At 34.3% G+C, this 15,042-nt stretch overlaps 2 protein-coding genes across 2 annotated transcripts in view; one reads left to right on the plus strand and one right to left on the minus strand.

The window, feature by feature from the left end:
- Nucleotides 1-15,042, plus strand: part of LOC134535491 (uncharacterized) — a 72,258-nt gene that overhangs the window by 33,245 nt on the left and 23,971 nt on the right. The window contains exons 12-17 of the mRNA XM_063374623.1: nt 4,004-4,231; nt 5,717-5,910; nt 9,248-9,421; nt 11,539-11,639; nt 12,181-12,275; nt 14,181-14,785. Coding sequence (XP_063230693.1) covers nt 4,004-4,231; nt 5,717-5,910; nt 9,248-9,421; nt 11,539-11,639; nt 12,181-12,275; nt 14,181-14,785 — 1,397 coding nt within the window. The remainder of the gene's footprint in view (nt 1-4,003; nt 4,232-5,716; nt 5,911-9,247; nt 9,422-11,538; nt 11,640-12,180; nt 12,276-14,180; nt 14,786-15,042) is intronic.
- LOC134535493 (protein phosphatase inhibitor 2-like) overlaps nt 8,237-15,042 on the minus strand; it is a 58,931-nt gene continuing 52,125 nt past the window's right edge. The window contains exon 5 of the mRNA XM_063374625.1: nt 8,237-8,529. The gene's annotated coding sequence lies outside the window, so the exon portion shown is untranslated. The remainder of the gene's footprint in view (nt 8,530-15,042) is intronic.

Genomic DNA, 15,042 nt, shown 5'->3' on the forward strand with positions numbered 1-15,042 from the left:
GTACATAACAAATTGCATGAAAAAGTGAACTAAGAAAAATGAAATCTTCTGTTATGAATAAGTAATGTTTTACTTTTCTTTATTTCTGCTAGCAGTATTTTGTAAGTTATTTTAGACCATTAGCCATTTTGTTTTCTTGTGTTGTGTAACATATATTTGCCAACATCCTCATGTGATGTAATTGAAAAAAAAAATTGCCGCGTACAGTTTTACGCAAAAAATTACGTTTAGTGGTCACTAAGGTCCTGAAAAAGTCCTGAAATTGGTTTGCCAGATATCTGTAGACACCCTGTAGAGTAAAGTTACAATGCCATAGAGTATAGTTGCAATGCTATAGAGTAAAGTTACAATGCCATAGAGTATAGTTACAAGTTATAGAGTTAGTTACAATGTCATAGAGTATAGTTATAATGTCAGTATAATTAAAATTCCATAGAGTATAGTTACAATGTCACAATATAGTTGCAATGTCACAGAGTACAGTTAAAATAGATTTGGGGAGCAAGAGAAACCAAAAGAGGCCATCTTATTTTCAACAATATTAGGCTATAAATTTATTTGGTTATATTTGGTCTACGTTAAAGTATAGTGTATTTAAATATAATGCCTGAAGTTCACAGTGACTGTGGATGTTTCGAAAGTTTTTGTGTGTTATCTCTGCTTTAATAAAAAATAAATTTTTAAAAAAAATTATGAAACCAGCTGTTACGGCACAAACACAGTTGAAACAATATGACATCCATTTCCTTTCATATACATTTATATTCAGTTCTGGTTTATAGTTGTTATAGCTCTAAAATAATTTGTAAATATATTCTTGATAATGCATGACTAGGAGTTCAATTCAGTAGTCAATTATTATTCTCTTTGTGTAGAGTCTATAATAATGATGTTATTTATAGAATAATCTTCAGTTTTAATAATCTTGATAATTATTTAGTTTGTTAATTCAGTTGTATTTAGTAAATCACTATCATACTAATTTTAAGTACCTAACAAAATTTCTTTAAAATTAATATGTAATAAACCACTCACTATGCATAATCTTTTATTATCCGTATATAATATACATATAATGTAAATTTTATGTTTGATGATTTTGTCTCCTTTATGTTACACTAGCGACCCGCCCCGGCTTTGCACAGGTGCAATCCTGATACTAAATATACTACAGAATATCTTTATATACAACGTTCACAGCTTTTTTGTCATTAGACAATACATATATGTTTTCTTTAGAGGTTACTCTTGAAAGAGCGACACATAATTGGCCATGTGAAAAACACTCAACGCTCAGATCTAAGCCTGCAACGTTGAAAGTTTGACCCTGCGATTTATTAATGGTCATTGCAAAAAATATCTTTACCGGAAATTGTAGGCGTTTAAATTGGAACGGTAAATCCGATGGTATCAGAGGAATTTGGGGAATCAATACATCTTCTCCGGTACCACATCCGGTGAGTATTGTCATATACCATCACTGACTTTTGTAGACCTTTTTAAGGTGTAGAATACTGTAGTGTGTAGTACATTATTTTGATCTATCTCGTAGGGTTCAGCCAGCGTTTGCAATGTAAGCGCAAAAAATGTGTTTATTTACATCACATTAGATACCTCTAAAATTATCAGTGTTTCTCTACTATATTGTGCATGTATTATACATATAAACCTTCCTCTTGAATCACTCTATCTATTAAAAAAAACCGCATCAAAATCCGTTGCTTAGTTTTAAAGATCTAAGCATACATAGGGACAGACAGACAGCGGAAGCGACATTGTTTTATACTATTTAGTGATATAAGTATTTATTGTAATTGTCTGCTCTTTGTTACCATATTAGTTATTTTAGTGTTTGTTTTGTCACTATGGTTCCTGCAGGTACGTTGTAATACCCCAAGTGTCTTAAAGAATAATTAAATAAGTAGTTAAAAAGATTTGGAAACTCTGAATACTGGAGCCCACAATTAAATAACTATAAAAGTCAACATCAGAGGCGACACTAGGAGTAAACAAAGAAAATTTAGAGACTCCCTACGAACACTAGGGAGAAAAAGGATCGTTATTATAGATTAACTAAATAAAAACAATAGTTACGTCTATAGACTTCCTTATTTTATTAATCATTGTTCTTTCTTTTTTTTATAGATGAAATTTTTGTTTGTAACATCTGTTTTTCATGGATAAGTGATCTTACTTAAATTCCTCAATTACACTTATTATATTATATTCTTTAACGTTATTTACGAGAGGTCCGGCCCTGAATGTATAACAAAAATTACAATATTTAAAAACATGAATGAAATTAACATCGGTAACTTTAAAGGTTGTACATATAGTCCTTGCAAAACATTATATAAATTTCCTCTTCTCGAACTGCTTTAACTGTCCGCTGTCTTAACTGGGTTACACTATTTTTGAGTTCGTGAATAAAATGATAGAATGTTGCGGGTATCACCCGGGGCTGTAGGTAGACGGTGATCGAGGTAGTAGGCCTAAAGATGGTGGATTCTGCTCAGGAACCGACTCCAGAGGTTCTGGCAGAGGATTTTGGTTGCCCCAAACTTGGAACCCTGTCTGAAACAGAAGTCCAAATTCCAAAGAATCAGACCTGTTTCCAGACAGTATACTTAAATGGCGCAAAAGGCCAATAGAGGGAAATTGAAGAAAACCCGAACCACGATTCGCGGTAGACACGGAAGTCTTCATGATAAAAGAAATATATAAATATAAAAATACTAAGTTTCTCTACTCATAACTAAACTACTGACTGGTTAATCTTAATTTTAGATAGGGACTTCATCCCTCTAGTCTGAGAAGATTACATAATTCGAGATGCGATGCCGATGATTCGCCGAAGATCGCAGATACAGAAGGTACCAGTCAGTCAGGAGGCGCGCACCGAAGTCCCTTCATTGCGGGATATCATCAGTATATAATAAGCGCGGGATCTCTAGAGAATGGGAGGGGGTTAGGCTCTGAGCCGAAAATTACCGAGCCCACCCGAAGGTGTCCGGCATAAAAAAAAATTAGATCTTACTGGAGTGACTGCACGACTGAGGCGCTATCTTTTGGTGGCGAGAAGAAGTACTTATAAATCGACTAGTGACTGACGAGAGTGTCAAGCTAGGGGGTAATGGAGTAACCAGAGGTGCCACCTAGCGGCCCGAGACATAAGGAGGAGAAAGGTTGTCGTTACCTCCGCGCGAGCGCTGTAGAGTCGGCGCTGCCGATGCCCACAAGTGGTGTTAGTGACCACAGCCGTCGCTAGATGTCATTAAAGACCAGAATCGTCTCTGCGGTTGTCAAGCCTGAGATGGCCTTGAATTCGGTTCCCGTCCCCGTGCGGTCATCGCTCCTGGCTTCACTTCTGAGAAGAAAGGGTGGGTGAGCAGGAGGGGATGGCTTCAAAAAAACGCATGGTCTGTGGGACGCAAGGCCCATGGAATCCTCCTGTCGTGTCTTGCTGCTAGTGAACCTTATACCGATTCGTGACAGAGTTAGCAGGGCTCAGCACTGCTCCACAAGCTGCTGTAGGCAAAAGTAGTCATGTGGAGAAATTAAGTTACCGGCCTCCGACGTGCCTATAGGCGGGAGAAATATTAGCCAGAATGCTAACCTAGCATTAGGCTGGGGGAAAAAATCAGCTCGCCTCTGAGAACAGAGGCTGAGGGTCTGGCCGTAAAGAAAATAAGATAAGAAAAAATATATATTTCCAAAAATATTTAAGATGACAAAATTTTAAATAAAACGCGCCTAAATCCCTAATACACGGCACATCGTGGTGAAGTCTGGCCAACTGTGGTGGAAGATTTTTTTAAGATTTGATTAATTTACAATATTTTACTGATTTTCTAGCATAAAAATATGGATTTTCAAGATGGTGGCTGTAATGAAAATTGCAATGGTGACGCCTTCACTTTCAAAATGGCGGCCATGACCTTGAAGATACCATCTTGTAAGTAAGGAGGACCTACATTGTAAAGTGTTATGACGTGTGTTTCAGCCTGGTGGAGCACCACGAGACTATTCAGGATGTGGTGCTGAGGCTGTGGCTGGGCGACTGGTTGCCGGAACTATTGGACTCCCTGCAGGAGCTGGTGGACGCTGCCTGGTCCAAGCACGAGCTCAAGGACGGCATCACCAGCAGCCCCAACAGGCAGCGCATCTTCCCCAAGTTCTCCAACCTCGACGCCTTTCCCAGCGTCGAGCTTTTATTTATCGACAACCCCCGGTGAGTGCATTGCTGCGATCCAATACTTAATTGAAATAAGGTTTTATTTTTTTTTCTTGGAGATAAATAACCACACATGGCGTTGCTCACTAAAATTTCAGTATAATCTTAACACTGTAATATTTAATGAAACTATATGATCTATTTTAAACATCCATTAATTATGCAATATATGCAATAACGTGGCAGTTCTACGTAAATTTTCACTCATAATAAAACCATTCAGGGTCGGAATTTTAATATGTGTATTTTTTTAACGTAGATGGTGTGTGCCTGTTTCAAAACTCGCACTTGTGTACTTTAGTAAAATAGTGTCCTTTTTTACTGCCATTAGGGATCATGTTTAGAAAATGGTAAAACACTTGCTTGTTTCTTTAAAATATAATCTATATTAATTTGGTTATTGTTGAGTGTGCAGTGTTCTGAGAGTTGTAAACGCTTGAAGAATGGCTGCTGTGTGCGATGATGTACTCCTTGCTCCCGTCCCACGAGCGGTAGTAAACTTATTGAGATATATTTTAAAACTAGTTTTTGGATATTAAAATGGTTATTGGTAATAATGCTTAGGTCTTATGAAACAAACCTCACAGAATTTTCACACTCCAATTTTTCTGCAAGTGATGGTATCACACACAAAAAAAAAGATGGTTGCATTTTGTTTTTAATGTAAAATAAATAAGTTTTATGTGAAAATTTACTCCTTCTATGTTTTTGGATTCTGTATATCCTCTTCCCTCACAAGATCAGCTTGAAATCATATCGGGTTGGGGGGGGGGGGGGGGGAATTAATTGTTTTTTAATGCTTTGTTTTTTTTATATAATGCTATTGTTTCGGTGTTATTATTTTTATTTTTATAAATACCATTTTGTAATTCTTAATCCCCCATAATAGTGTATTATTATGATGCATTATTACGATAAAATGGTTTCTAATAATTTTGTTTAAAACAGATATATTCAGAACAATAAAAATTAATTGTTGAGCATTTGTGGTTTATAAAATGATTCAATAAAAAATGCACAATAAAACAAATTAAATTATTTTTTTCTAATCCATGCACTTTGGTACAATTTTTGTCCAGAAATAATGATTCTTCCTTGAATCTCAAACATTAAAAGATACTTCCATTAAGATTTGAGTTAAGTTGGTTGAATGCGGCTTAATTCCTTTTATAACGTGCATCTGGATGCTATTATGGTGTATTAACTTTCATTTGGGTGTTATGCGGTAGTGACCTGCTTTTCCGTTTTATCGCAATTCGCCATATAAGTTTTTCCCTATGAATTATGTGTTCAATAACAGTAATGAATATTTTCAAAACCATAATCACGAAAAACAAGAAGCCTAAAATTAAAACTTAAAAATCTTGTTCCTATCTATAGTGTTTATATATGTTGTTATACCCTATGTATTGTTATGTTGGTCTGAATGAGCTTGGTGGAGCTTGGTGATATTCTTTAGTAATTTCTCCTTAATTTTTTCAGACATTTTGCATATTGGATACCGGCAGTACCTGAACTTGACAAACAGAATAATAACTTCACTAAAGTCCGAGCGGTGTGGAAGGAGTTCTGCAGCAAGGTAGAAAGAGGCAAGCACAGTGCTAGTTGGAACGTGAAGGTCAAGGAATGGAGTAGCTTCAATAAAGAACTAACGAGTGAAGAGAAAATAATGTTCGGTATGTAACACCAGTCGTCTTTCTGTTGAAATTAATATTTGTAAATTTTATTTTACTAGGAAAGAAATGATGTACTCCAAGCTAATGTGGTAATTTATATTAAACAAATTAACTTTTGTTAGGCACACAAATATTCGCTTATCTCAAAATGTTTATTAACTTTCATTGAGTTAGTTTCTTATCAAAATAAATTTTTTTTGTCCTAAACTTTGGATGAGTTTATTCAATAAAATATACTGCATTCACATTGTCACTACCTAACATACCTAACATCCAAATCGTATTAATCCTTTATAACAAATAAGTTTATTTATTTTGAGGTTACTGATTGACTGCAACTGAATAATTTATTAATCAGTGCTGCCATAATTAGACATCTGAATGCCTTTAAATTAGTGCTGTACTGGAATAGATTTTTCTTTCTGGGAAATTGTTGACGGGAAATAATTTTATTCCATGTGAATCTGGACGAGATCAGGAAAAAAATTTAGTTAAATATACAGTCAAAAATAATTCTACAGAATCAAGGTATTTCCTTAAACGCCCTTCAATACATTAAAAATATACATCTTAAAGGTTTTTGTAGTTAGGATCAAAATCTACATTTTAAAAAATTAATAGCTTTAAGTTTTAATTTTAATGTGAAAATTTAAGGATCAGTTTGCTAGTAAAACTCAAGCGGCAGATACAGGCTGGAATATGTGAAGCAAATAACTGCTGTTTCTTAAAGCTGGTATAACTTTTGGTGGGTGTGTTTAAATAGAACGTACACTGCAGTTTAAAATTATGTAAGTCTAAGAAGATATACTATTTTATTTGTTTGTTTATTTATGTAAAAAAAATTTTTATTTGTTTTATGAATACAATTTTTTTTAGTTTTAGTTAAAGTGTAAGAAAACAGGAGAAACCTAGCATGCTACTTTCTTCATCTGCCTAGTGTAAGTGTGCTAGAGTAGCAGGGCGTATGATTTAATGTGCTATGAGATGACGCTTTGTCAACATGGGAAAGATAATTGCCTGAGTTTTCAGAATAATCATGGTGAGCAACAGATGCTGCCCTATGGGGGTGGGGCGGACTGTTGTCTATTATCTTCCTGAAAAATATGTCATAGCATGTCAGAATAACCGAGGTCTAATTTATTAAATTTAGAGCCGAGTGTTTTCTACCAGATCCATACAATTTTCCCTTGGTACTTCTGTCAACCACCAGGTAGGCACAGCGCTGTGTGATGTGTTACAGATACTTGATAAGAACTTATCTGTTTGTTGACAGTTCTAATATTTTTTTAACTTTGTTCGCAGTAAAACACAGTTGACAGATAATCTCTGGATGTTGTTTGTTATGTCTATAAACAGCTATGTTAAATTGATCTTTTTATTTGTTAGTTTTCTCTAAATTTACATTGCTATATGCAGTGAGAATAAAAAATACCTCCACATGAATAATTCTAAAACAATCTCAAAAATTTCAGGAACTTATTTTTCCTCCCAGCAGGGAAAAAACCCTCAGTGGTCCGGAAATGTTTTCCTAATTTTGAGATCCTGCACAGCCCTGCTTTAATTGTTTGTCATTTACCTAGTAGGTCCTAATATTTATTTCTTATTTAATGAAGCTCTCATTCTGTGTAATAATTTTTATTATTATACATGACATACTCTGCAGTATTATATATAGATATGTATATATATTACATACAGTAAATACTTTATTTGAGCCATCCCTGAGTATCATTTATTTGTTCCCAGATGCAGCTATATTAATCAACACAGTTGTACTGGCAGTGTTTGTGCAAATTTTGTAGTAGTTCATCAGCTCATTTATGTAGGGGTTATATCTGCAGTTGAACGTACATAAAGAAGTAAAGTGCTTGGTCTGACTATGTTCTGCACTCACTTACACCTGGAGGAAACTGAGAGAAGCAGGTCCGTTGTCGCTTCACAACTACAGGTTTCACCACTTCAACTCAAATTCTGCAATTAAACGGGGAAGTCATTCGTTACCTTTACCAATAGTGAGATACCTTTATCGGTAGTGAGCTAACATTAGGGTAGTGAGCCAACTTTACCGGTAGTGAGCTACCTTGAAGTGTCTTAGGCACTTCAGTAGGTCTCCAGAGTTTTATGAATAACCCGTAAAATGTACAGAATATCCCATGTGGCAAATTTCAGTTTTGAAACTCTGGACTTCATTACACTTCCTGCATACCTACATGCCTACTATTTTTAGCTAAATTACATACATATTTTTCAGCTAACTGTAACCTATTGTAAAAAATATTCAGATGATGTTGTTGTTTGGCGTAGGTTAAAATTAAATTCTGTTTTTCGCTGAACTTCTGCACTGATTGTTTTGTAATTGCGCTTCTACATAAACCCGTAAATCGTGCCAGTCCAACCGAACCGTATTTTAAATATATATATTTTCAAGGTCATAATTACCAAACTGTAGTAATGTTTAATTCCCAGGAAATTCCATCAGAATTGGAAGAAGTTGCGACAAAAGTAGATTGGAAATGTTTCTGGCAGCTGAAAGCTCTTGCTGAGCCTCTGCAGCCTGTTCTCAGAGTTGTGTGCGTCAGATCCATCAGCGAGAACACACGTACTCTCGTACACATTCACCTGTAGGCAAGGATGAGCAACTCAGTATGACATTGTTCATCATGAGAGTTAGTGCTCTCCATAAGTACACTGAAAATACACTACACACGTGTTGGTCACGCACTGCTTGTTGTGTACACTTGGAAAACTCTTATTTGCTAAAGTATGGTATGATTTTATTCCATTGGTGTGTATCTATGGAGATAAATTTATATCTCAATAACATTTCTCGTAGCTCATGATTCGATAAGTCATCGAACATGAACTTTGCTCTGGCACATTTCACGGATTGCATGCAAAACCCCCATGCTTTTGCTGTCTTGGCAAAAATGAGATTTGGATGTGCTCTGCTCATTTGTGACAAAATTTATGCAAATGGTTTCAACAGAGATTCACTTGGTGCAATACCACGGGTGTAAAGTGTGTAACTTTCTCCGCCCATAACAATGCACCAAGCGAATATCTTGTGAAAATATCTGTGGCAGAACAGCAAGTGTGAGGGAGGTGTCGAGTTGAAATTTTAGAATTAGCCCTTAAATAAAAGTATTAAGAAGAAAGAAAAATCAACATGGCTGTTATACAGGGCTTTAATAATGTTTGCTGGATTAATATTAAGCTAAAAATTTTAGTTTTCAGAAATATAATAATTGTGTGGTAAATAAATTTATAATTTTTCTGAGCGACATACAGGTCAGCAACATTTGCTATCGTAACTAAGCAGAGAATGCTCCTGTTTCAGAGCGTATGAATTGGAAACCAGCAAGTATTCAAGAGTTTGTAGATGACGTGAAAGAAGCGCTTGGTATGATACGAGAAGATGGTCATCTTGCATATGATATATTTTCGAAAACTAATGAGTGGCTTAAATCTGTTGTTCTTTTGAACAAGTCAAACAAATCTAGTCCAGTTTTAGGTAAGTTTTTTTTGCTTTCTTTGTAGTATCTAATTCACCACCCTAGAATGGTTTTAGTAAGTTCCATGTAAATAATATGTATATTTCAAGAAGTTACAAAATATGCATTATGTTTAACACATCATATGTCGACATGTTTCTATTTTTAACTTATAATTTTAAATACATTTTGTTTCACTGCTCAGTAATACCTTATGGCAAGCAACATGCAATGTGTTTGCTCAGGTACGCACAACCAAGCCTCTGTTTTACGGGACTGGTTTCATTAAGACAACTCTGTTACAACAAAATATTTTCAGGGACAGTAAAACAGTAAACAATCGCATATCGCTCAAAACATTATTCACTATAGGATTGAGTGACGAGTAACTCAGATGGTTTGGCAGTTATTCGAAACATAGGAATTCCTTTGTTTCAAATAATAATACTAAATCCGATTTACATGTTGCTAACTCTGTTTTTTTAAACTTATTTATTGATGATGTAATTCAGCTATTAAATTATTCTGTTAGCCTTCTGTTTGCTGACGACCTAAAAATACATATATAGAAAAATTACTTAATTACAAGACTCTCATTTACTTCAAAGTGACATTTCTTCGGTTGCTGAGTTGTGTAATCTCAGTTATGTTGACCACTCTAAAGCTTTCTCAAGAAAATATAATCCCATACCTTTTGAATGTAAACCAGGTAATCAAGCTATTATAAAATATTGCGTCAGAGACTTAGGTATCTTGCTTGTTTCAAAACTCATTTTTCATAGTCATAATGAAACACTTAGATCAAACACTAATAGGTTGATAGCTCTGATTAAATATATTACTTTTAATGCATGAAGCTTAGATTCAATATTTAGTCTGTATGTAGCTTTGATGAGATATAAACGTGAATACGGCATTGTTATTCGGAACAACATTAAAAAAACATATAGTGACAAATTAGATAAATTACAAATCAAACTGATAAAAATTATAGACCCAAATAGTAATATTAATCATAATGTAGATTTACACTTAATACTTGGATCTTTATCATTAAGAAGAGAAATATTGGATGTATTATTGCATTATTGGTAAATAACTGCTCTGTAAATACAATAAACTGTAGTTATCTTCTTGATAATAAGGGGATTAGAGTACCTAGGTTGTCAGCAATCTTAATATGTTTACTAAGCAGAACAAACCACTTTTCATACAGAATCATTACAAATTTTAATAAGTACGGAAGTTAGTTTCCTTTATTAAGTAGCAAAATAATTATTAAAAAATCTTATCCCAAATTTAATTAACAAATTTGTTAAGAGTCAAACAAATAAATTATGATGTATTTTCTGTGTTTAATAATTATTTATTGTAATGTTTTTCATTTGTATGACTTTGTTTTCTGTAGTTTCTTGTATTTGTATGTGAGTATTGTGTGTGGAAGTGTGTGTATATATATTGTTGTATTCCCTTTTGCTATATTTTTTTTGTCCTAGTATTTATATATTGTTTGCTTTTTATCTGTATGTATTAGTGTTTTTATATTTGTGCCTACCATCCAAGGCTGTAAACCATAGGTAACAAATCTTAAATAAATAAATAAATAAATAAATAAATAAATAAATAAATAAACATTTTTAATTTAAATACTTTAACTGCAATGCAACTAGAAAATCATATTTTAATTTCCTTGAAATTCAAAAAAATAATTTGGAAGCATTAGTCCTATTTTTTTATTATTATGTACTATAGCTTTCAAATGTTATGTAAGAAAAATTCAAATAGCCAAATTAGATGGAACTATACATTTGTAAAATTCTTTTGTAAATCTAAATAGTGTAATAGGGACTGTAGTTTATTATGCAGTTAGCACTATGATAGTTATTCAAAAACCTTCAAAATATGCTATGTACATTGAGTGTATACTTGTGTGTCTCTTGTTAGTTGAGCTTAAAAGGATAATGCAAAAAAATTTTATGCTGAATACTTGACTCGAAAATACTTTATGTTTTGCGCTATTCGACTTGACTCAGCATTAAAATATGCTACTCATGCACCCCTAGTTATCAGTAACTTAGCGATCCGTAGCAGAATCTGCTTTCGTAATTTACTTATGGTCCCTTATGTTTTGTTTCAGAAAAAATGATGGAAGATCTAAATTTCTTTCATCAGCATGGGTGTTTGTACATGATGTGTAAGAGTGCTGTTACTGCCATTGAGAGAGTGAGTGTGAAACGGGTAAGTCACAGAAACAGTCGTTCTCTAGTGTAGCTAGCCTGTCAATGGCAGGACTTTTATTTTACTTGCTTTTACAAGTTTGTGAATTAAATGCCAACTTCTGTTGAAAGGATTTTATTTGCAGCATGGGACTTCTTAAAGGGCGTCACGGAGACCTGGAAAAGGGAAGGTTTTTTTTGAAAAGTGTATTATTTGTCACAAAATTTGCGAGGTTATTTTATTTTTATGTTTACTTTTTCTAATGGAATTAAAAAAATAATAATATAAATATTATAGAAAAATTTATGGATTTTTTTTGGTCTTAAATAAAATTTAGTACCTTCAGAAATATTTATTGTGTATCAGAGAAAGTTTCTTAACTAAAAATAAGTTCTCAGAGTAGAAATTTTTTTTTGTAATTAAAAAAAAAAGTACATATTTTTGAGTAGTTGGTTGTTGTTCCTAGAGCATAGATTGGGTGTTGAGTGAATGGTGATGGGTGACGAGGGCGGTTCAGCTGTGTGCGAGTGTTCGAGGCAGTGACGGCTGTGTTGTTCCGCAGGCCATGTTCGTGTCGCAGCTGTGCCAACAAGCCACCAGACAGATGGCGGTGTCGTCCAGCAAGGTCGTGTGTCTGGCTCAGGTCATAGTTGCAGAGTAAGTGCTGCCACCTTACACATTACATAACTGCATGAGTTACGGCATCCGTCACATGGCCTTGTTATGAAATTACTTAAGTGTTTCAAAATATTGAATTTGCGATAAATAGAGGTACCTATCAAAGTGGCAGTTCAAAACTGGACTTTTTTCAATCTGTAAATCTTAATGCATTTGCATTAAATAGTATTTACATAGAATATGTATTATTATTACTATGTATTCTTTAGTACTGAAAATTACCTGATATTTGAATGGGTTTTGGGCCATTTGATGAAAATGTAAGAAATGGATTTATACCTGTTGGGGTTGAAGATTTGAATAATTTTTTTGAATATGAAGATGAAGTATTTATAGTTATCACTTGATGAAATTGCATTTTTGTGGACCAGGAATAGAGGTAGTGGCCTCTCTGGCTGCGGCAAGACCCAGTAATGCTGGTCGTGTTCTTGTGAGAAGTTAGTTTGTCAGGGAATGTTGCCTGATCTCCCGGAGACAACCTTGCCGCAGTGTGTGGCTCGGCCGGACTCCGTGGCCGTGAGGTGGGCATCGCAGTGTTCCGGTGGACCTGCCCCAGCCTCTCATCCCATCTCGTCAGTCTTCACCTCTAGCGTCGCTAGTGAGACATGTTAACTCATACCTTCTAAACTAAAGTCATTCCATAGACACTACTGTAGGCTTTACCATTTGCTGTACCAAAGAATTTCCATAGAATCTACCATAGGCTATACCATTGTGATACCAAAGTAATTTCAGAGACTGTACCATAGGCTATAACAGTGGCTATTATTTGCTGTACCAAAGTAATTCCATAGTCTCTACCACAGGCTATATTATTGGCTATACCATAGTAATTACTATAGGCTATACCATTGGATATACCACTTGATGTGCCATAGATTGTACCATCAACTAAAACATTGACTGTACCATTGAATATAATATTGGTTGTACCATTGGCTATACATAAAAGTACTTACCATAGGCTTATACCATAGGCTAGGTGAATTGCTGTAGTAGTTTTAATAATTACTTAACTTGCTTTAGCGTTTCATGCATATAGTAGAACCGTGTTATAATGTCCCTGCCCGTAATGTTTTCTTCCGGCTTATAACATAATATTTTTAAAGTCTCAACATTTTCCCCATTAGAACAATGTATTTACATCCTGTGTATAACATTTCACAAATTATACATTACTTGCTTATAATGTTTGTTTTTCTTAATATTCAAGAAATTTAAATAAAAATATAAAAACCTCTGTACGTATATATCAAAGGTACATATGTTCACAGTTACATGTCTGTTGGCACCTTCATTTTGGAAAACAAAATTACTAATCCTTCTATTCCTTGTAATTTTTTGTGTTTCCTGAAGTATGTACGTAGTTATACAATATTTTAGTCTGCCAATGTTCCAAGATGGGATAAAAAAATAACAAAGATTGTTATATTGCTTACATATAGAGTTGAATTTATTTCATTCATAGATAGGAATCCACAAAAAACACATGTTCAAGTGCGAAGGAATTGATCATACATTTCCACTCTTAACACTATCATTGTGAATTGTGCGACAATTTCACAGACATGTGCCAGTGTGTCTGTAAAGAAGAAAAAAAACATGATGATAATAATAATAATAGAAGCTGGAAGTATCATGCCGTCGAGGGAAAATTGTTGGCTTGGTTTAAGTAAATTCTAGCAACTTGATGAGTCCATTGGTAAAACGTTTGATCAATAACAAGTGCTATACTGATATTTCCTGCTTATAACATTTTCCTGCTTGTAATGTTTTGTTTTGTTTTTTTTCCTTCTGCCGCCATGAAAAATGTTCTAAGAGGTCTCTACTGTACTTTATCCATTGTTGACTGCTTGTGTGATGCTATTTTTTTTGCTGTTACAGAAAAGAAAAATTGGTACCGTGCCCTTCAAAAAATTGGTTTGATAAAATCTCGTCATTTCTGTTGGACTTTGTGATGGAAACGTCTAGTGGTAACTTGAAGCAGGTAAATGCCAAACTGGACAAACTTAGCAAACAGTTTTGGGACAAAAAGGTGTTGCAACATTCTGATGAGGATGATAATGTAAATAATGATAATATCATCGATAATGATTCTGCAAATAAAATCTACCATCAAGATGATGGCTCGAAAAAGAAAATAAACTGTGAAAATGATGCTGAGTCGACAAAGCAAATAAACTCTCATAAGAATAATCACTCAACTGATATAATGAATTCTCAAGAAAATGGTAACACTACTAATACTCTGAAGTTTCAAGAAATGAATAGCTCAAAAACTAAAATTAAGGGCTCCGTATATAAAGATGATGAAACATTAACAAAATTAAAAATGTCACTAGATAACGATAAGATCAAAATTTCTCAAAGTAGTGTGAATGCAACAAATAAAAGTCTAATCTTTGTAGACAGTTCTGACTCGACAGGAATTAATAATAAAGATAATGACGCTCGTAGAGATAGAGCAACGCAAGTGGAATCAATTGCAGGTAAGGACCGTGTTAGGTTAAGTACTTCAGACTAAACGTAGCTACTTCCTGGCTGGCGTGCTTGATTGTGAGGGTGTGGGCGTACAGGTAGCCACAAATGGCATCTCTATCATCCAAGCATGGCTACTGGAGACTGCAGGTAGTTAACAAGCATAGGCAGCTAGGGTCTTATGTTAAAACCATTTTATCCATGCTCGATTGCATTATATTCATAGTGGAAATTAAATTTTACAAGGGACGTTCCAAAAGTAAGTTAC

The sequence above is a fragment of the Bacillus rossius genome, chromosome 8 (genome assembly GCF_032445375.1).
Source record: "Bacillus rossius redtenbacheri isolate Brsri chromosome 8, Brsri_v3, whole genome shotgun sequence".
Taxonomy (NCBI): Eukaryota; Metazoa; Arthropoda; class Insecta; order Phasmatodea; family Bacillidae; genus Bacillus; species Bacillus rossius.